Source organism: Miscanthus floridulus, chromosome 2, assembly GCF_019320115.1.
Source record: "Miscanthus floridulus cultivar M001 chromosome 2, ASM1932011v1, whole genome shotgun sequence".
NCBI lineage: Eukaryota > Viridiplantae > Streptophyta > Magnoliopsida > Poales > Poaceae > Miscanthus > Miscanthus floridulus.
Window position 1 is genome coordinate 154,190,098 of NC_089581.1, and position 6,220 is coordinate 154,196,317.

Below are 6,220 nucleotides of genomic sequence, written 5' to 3' on the forward strand. Positions count from 1 at the left end.
TTGTCAGATGAAGCAATCGCCTTGTACATCTGTGTACGCAGTTGTGCTTGGATTGCATTGCATGCGTCCGGATCCATTCATACCACGTAGCTGGCCGTGTTGCACACCTTGCAAGGATGATCGGTGAAGTGAAGGTGGCAAAGTGCTGTGCTGTGAAGTGTGAACTGCAGATGCAGCCTGACGTTTCAGCTAAGCTCTTGGTGGAAAGCACAAACAGCCTTCGTGTCGTTTATTGGTCAAAGGCAGCCTACGCCGACCTAGGTTGGTCCAACCGGTGCATCGACAGGATGTCTGGGTTGTTCAGACATGGAATTCAGCACTCCTGTTGCACCAAGACTAGCTTTGGAGCTAGTAGATTGGACAGGCGGTACTTCTCAGGTCAGGACTCAGGAGAGCCACCATGAAAACAATCATGGATGAGGATGATCTTAATCTTGCACCGTGTCCTGTCAGATGCATGCCAGTTCAGATAATGTCCGTCTCCTGTTGAGATGGCCCGGCCCCTGTGAGTTGCAGTGTTCTAATCTCTCTACTTCGTCAGTCGATCAGTCACAGTAAACAAACTGTTGAAATTAACCGCTGTCTATCCGCACCCGGGACCTGGGAACGGACCTGGCCTGCAAATATGGCGGTGGAGGAGCTGCACCGCGCGCCGCTATGGGTACGCCAAATCTCCGTTCGCTACAGGACACCGGGACAGGCAGAGGTTCCGCCCCACGCCTGTATCCGCTCTCGGGGCGGGCCCCACGCCTGTATCCACACCAGCGACGGGCTGCGGCATGATTTGGGGGGCCGTATACAGGCCCTCCGGTGGCAGCGTGCTGCCCGTTCCCGACATGTAAAAGGAGTGCTGACGGTGGGCCATCCTGCTTTGCCGGTTGGCTTGGCGTAGGCTCGGTGCGGTCAGCCTTCACCAATCCTAGCCCTAGGCTCCTAGCCAAATGTTAGCCTGGTAGCGTTCGATCTGACGCGACAAGGAAATCTCAACAAATGACGCGAAGGTTTGCGGTCGATCCTTGGGAAGAACACACAAGATCATATCGGACCCCGCTCGTATCATAACACAGTGCGAGTTTCAGTCTGAAATACGCTCCAGATATATGGTTGCATCATATCAGTCAGTCTCAGTCATCAACTCATCATGACTCCTTTATCCTGACGACGTGCACTCAGATCGAACGGTTCAAAAAATTCAGCAGTAATAACACGCGCTGACGCTGGAGAGAATACATGTATGTCCAGAGCAGCGCCATACGTCATAAAGGGCGATTCCTTTGCCTGCACTCTAAAAGCCAGGCCGACCCAACTCTTTGTACATGACCAGCAAAAGCGGCTAGCTGCCGGCTGGCGCTAAGCTTCTTCTGCCTTTTTTTTGCCGTCTCGTGTCATCAGCTTTCGATCTCCCACGATCATCATCCTCACCTAATTCTCCTCCACATTTTTATTGTCATAGGAAAAAGGAAAATATCATGTCGTCACCTAATAAATTGCACTGCAACCACCGTCAGTACTACTGTCTTCGCTATATAACGCTTCCTTTCTCCCACATTGTATCAGCTCTGGCCGGCCGTGCTATAGCGAGCTAGCTGCAGCCAGATATAGCTACCGTCGTCTCGATCGATCGCCTCGCCAGGCATTGAAATTGAGAAGAGATATGGGGGAGCCATCATGTCTTGCGTTCCTCCTGTTGTTTGGCACGTTGCTAGCATTGCCGCAGTCGTCGCACGGCACAACCAGATACTACACCTTCAATGTAAGCGCATTTCATCAAGAATATATATGCATATGCATATGCATGGCGCCGTTGGTTCATACTGTGTTATGTACCTTTGCTAGGAGTACCATGCAATGCTTTAGCTTGGGTGCCTATTTCTCTTCTTAATGAAAAAACACCTTGTTTCTCCTATGTTGGATCTTGTTTTTTATGCAATGCTTTAGCTAGCTCTTCCATCTATGAACGAAGTTTTGGAGAAACGACGTGAATTGACGTGTCTATTATCTGCTGTTTCAATCATGTGTGGCAGGTGACGATTCAGAATGTGACACGGCTGTGCACCACCCGCGCCATCCCGACGGTGAACGGCAAGTTCCCCGGCCCCAAGATAGTCACCAGGGAGGGCGATCGCGTCGTCGTCAAGGTGGTGAACAATGTCAAGGACAACGTTACCATCCACTGGTAAATTTCCTTCATATCTCCTAGATTTTTCATGTATATATAGCGATGCGATCTGCGGACCTAGTATATACGTACTTGGACACTCTTTGCACCAACGAACTCCAGTAGCCTAGATCATGTCGCAAGCTGCCATGTTTGAATAGAGAAATCATCGTTTCGTACCTCTGTCTGGATCGATCCTGGTTGGTGTCTGCAACTAACAAGCATCTAGCATCTTTTTGTTTCCTGGATGCGATCAGCAGCTAGCTCGCCATCCTTTCAGTTAGCAAAGAACGAGAAGTGGCTAGTTTCAGGCCTTTCAGGACGTGCCAATGCAATATAATGCATGTGCTGATCAGCTGATGTGCATGCTGATACTGATCTTCATTTATTTTGTTTGCATTCTCTGATCTGGCATACATGCATATATATATATATATATATGCGAACGAATTGAACAACAGGCACGGCGTCCGGCAGCTGCGGACGGGGTGGTCGGACGGGCCGGCGTACGTGACGCAGTGCCCCATCCAGACGGGGCAGAGCTTCGTGTACAACTTCACCATCACGGGGCAGCGGGGCACCCTGTTGTGGCACGCGCACGTCTCCTGGATGCGCGCCACGCTCTACGGGCCCATCGTCATCCTCCCCAAGCGCGGCGTGCCCTACCCGTTCCCGGTTAAACCCTACAAGGAGGTCCCCATCATCTTCGGTGCGTGTGCGTGTGCGTGTGGCCGTGCCACTGCTCTGGGTGTACATATATACATGCTGTAGTAGCCTGTAGGAGCACAGTGGTTGATACTGCTCTGGGTGCCGCAGGAGAGTGGTTCAACGCGGATCCCGAGGCAATTATCGCCCAGTCGCTTCAGACTGGGGCAGGCCCAAATGTGTCGGACGCCTTCACTATCAACGGGCTTCCGGGCCCCTTGTACAACTGCTCCAGCAAAGGTAAGAGGAACTCGGCCCATTCAGTCAGGCCCATTGAAAAGCGAGGGCGGCTGGTTTGTGGAACCCCGTGCCGTGCGCGACTCAACGGCTCATGTCATGTGTTGCTTCCCTATCCCTCTAGACACGTTCAAGCTGAAGGTGCTGCCCGGCAAGTGGTACCTGCTCCGGCTCATCAACGCCGCGCTCAACGACGAGCTCTTCTTCTCCATCGCCAACCACACGCTCACCGTAGTCGACGTGGACGCCGCCTACGTGAAGCCGTTCCACACGGACATCGTCCTCATCACGCCCGGCCAGACCACCAACGTGCTCCTACGCGCCGAGCCCGACGCGGGGTGCCCCGCGGCCACGCACCTCATGCTGGCGCGCCCCTACGGCACGGGCCAGCCGGGCACCTTCGACAACACCACCGTCGCCGCCGTGCTCGAGTATGCGCCGGCGGCAGCGGCGGCGGGGCACATCAAGAGCCTCCCCCTCTTCCGGCCCTGGCTCCCCGCGCTCAACGACACGGCCTTCGCGGCCAACTACAGCGCCAGGCTCCGGAGCCTGGCCACCCCGGAGTACCCGGCCAGCGTGCCCCGCGGCGTGGACCGCTCCTTCTTCTTCGCCGTGGGGCTCGGCACCAACCCTTGCCCGGCGAACCAGACGTGCCAGGGGCCCACCAACCGGACCATGTTCACGGCGTCCATGAACAACGTGTCCTTCACCATGCCCACCACCGCGCTCCTGCAGGCGCACTACGACAACATCGCCGGCGTGTACACGGCCGACTTCCCCGTCGCGCCGCTGGAGCCGTTCAACTACACGGGCACGGCGCCCAACAACACCAACGTCTCCAGCGGGACCAAGGTGGTGGCGCTGGAGTACAATACCAGCGTGGAGGTGGTGCTGCAGGGCACCAGCATCCTGGGCGCCGAGAGCCACCCGCTGCACCTCCACGGCTTCGACTTCTTCGTCGTCGGCCAAGGCTTCGGCAACTACGACTCGTCAAAGGACCCAGCCAACTTCAACCTAGTCGACCCGGTGCAGAGGAACACCGTCGCCGTGCCGTCCGGTGGCTGGGTCGCCATCAGGTTCTTCGCGGATAATCCCGGTGCGTAGCAATCGAGCTGAGCTAGCTAAAATTGCACTCAATTCGTACGCGTTTCTTGAAAAGTATTGTTGCAGGTGTTTGGTTCATGCATTGTCACCTGGAGGTGCACACAAGCTGGGGGTTGAAGATGGCATGGGTGGTCAACGACGGCCCGTTGCCTGAGCAGAAGCTGATGCCACCGCCGTCCGATCTACCAAAGTGTTGAAGATCGATCACGCGTTGACATTGACCAAGATTGTGATTCGTTTCTTTCGTATGATTCGCATACACACACTTATGCCTTATCAGTGAAGATACATTGTCGTCGTACATAGCGTACACAACGGTTAAAGAGGCTTGTGATTTTTCTATACATTCTTTTCTTCTCCATTCTTCTAAAGGTTTAAAAGGTTGTGTTTTGTGACAGGAAGCCATTGTTTTACTTTCACATAGATTTCTTCATCTGGAGTAGTTTGAAATCCTTTATTGCAATTCGAACTCAATAATAATGATGGTTTGGAAACGAATACAAGTTGATGAAGTGAGATATTCTATGTTTACAAGGGAGTAAGGTGGCTTAGTAATTGTGCACCTTGAAATTCAAAATCATTGTTTGCTAAGCAAATGGCAATTCAAACTAATCAATGAAAGATGTGATATGGGCGTGTGGCAAGAAAACTTCTTAGGAAGATGTAGTTGCATTGAAAGATAAAATTCTAGGAGAAGCATGCTGAAAACCAAAAGATTCACATTTCTAGCCAGGCCAAGCCTTATGAAGGATAAAGACCGTTTCTTAGATTTATCCATTTTTTAGTCTCCATAGTGGTGCTCAGGTTAGGTTTTAAAGGACAAGTAATTTGAAAACTTGACCCTTAAATGACGATACACATCTCTAATTAACATTGCTAGGGGGAAAACGTATAGGTATTCAACACTACACCATTTAATTTGTCTTTATGCATGGCACTAGTCGTTGACAAGTTAGCCAAGTGGAAAGAGTCGCCATGTTCGCTTAGCTTATAAGCCGTACTTTTTTAGCCAACGAACAGTATTTTTCTCTCACAACAAATCAGCCAACAGTACTTTCAGCCATGATTTATCAGCTAAGCGAACAGGGCATTGGTTGCGAAAGTAGCATTCATGCAATTAGATGACTAATAATAAGACTCAATTAGGTGGAACCTCAATAAAAATTAAGATCTCCATTTGGTTCTTTATGAAGACAATCTTGTTAAGTGAAATTAGATAGGTGACGAGAGTTGGACAGTTGGTATTTTCGTAACAACAAAGAAACAATTAAACATCTCTTTTTCAACGGTCATGTCACGCACTTTTGTTTGGAGGGTGTGTTACAAATTGCATTTGCTTTATGACCATCAGGAAACACATCTGGTTTTCTCGTAGTTACAATCACCGTGCCCCAATTTGCATTCCTAAATTTATATGGCAGTATGTGCAAGTGCAATCATATGGTCCATTTGGTTGAGTTGAAACGACATGGTTTTTTGTCAAAAAAAAAACTTAAACCTTATTTGCAAGTTTTTAAGGACCACCTAATAGGCACGCTTATAGTCCATCCTCTAGAAGAACGATAGGCCAGACATGCCATATGATGAAGATCTCAACTATGGATATTTTTACTAACCCTGGATGGTTATCTTCTAATAGACTTATAGCCTATTGGCTTTTTAGTATGTGTTTGGAGAGCTTGCATTGACCAGCCGAAGATTATTATTAGAACTGTAAGAGTAGGTGCTTTAGTGTGTGACTTATGGAGAGGCGAGCATAAAAATATATATCATGAGACATGACTTTACAAGAAAGAATATATGATACTTTGAAACTAATGACAAGATAGAAATTGGCCCGTTTGTCCTAATAGAAGTGGTTGCCAAGATCGAGGTGGACTATAGTCCATTCGTTTCTCCGCTTTGTTAGAACCCCTGAAACCACTGAGCTTGTTATCAAGGCCCACGACCAATGCCTTGGATGCAATGGGCCTGAATTCAGGTTTCTTTAGAAGGTTCAGGTATCTATGCGAGTGT

General features: G+C 50.0%; 1 protein-coding gene across 1 annotated transcript; it reads left to right on the top strand.

Annotated features, from left to right (window-relative positions):
- The first annotated feature begins 1,545 nt into the window (after positions 1–1,545).
- Positions 1,546–4,716, top strand: LOC136533636 (laccase-10-like). Its single transcript, XM_066526185.1, has 6 exons — positions 1,546–1,753; positions 2,025–2,176; positions 2,620–2,867; positions 2,975–3,103; positions 3,225–4,196; positions 4,271–4,716. Exons 1-6 carry the CDS (start codon positions 1,655–1,657, stop codon positions 4,399–4,401), a joined length of 1,731 nt encoding a protein of 576 aa, XP_066382282.1. The 5' UTR covers positions 1,546–1,654; the 3' UTR covers positions 4,402–4,716.
- The last annotated feature ends 1,504 nt before the right edge of the window (positions 4,717–6,220 follow it).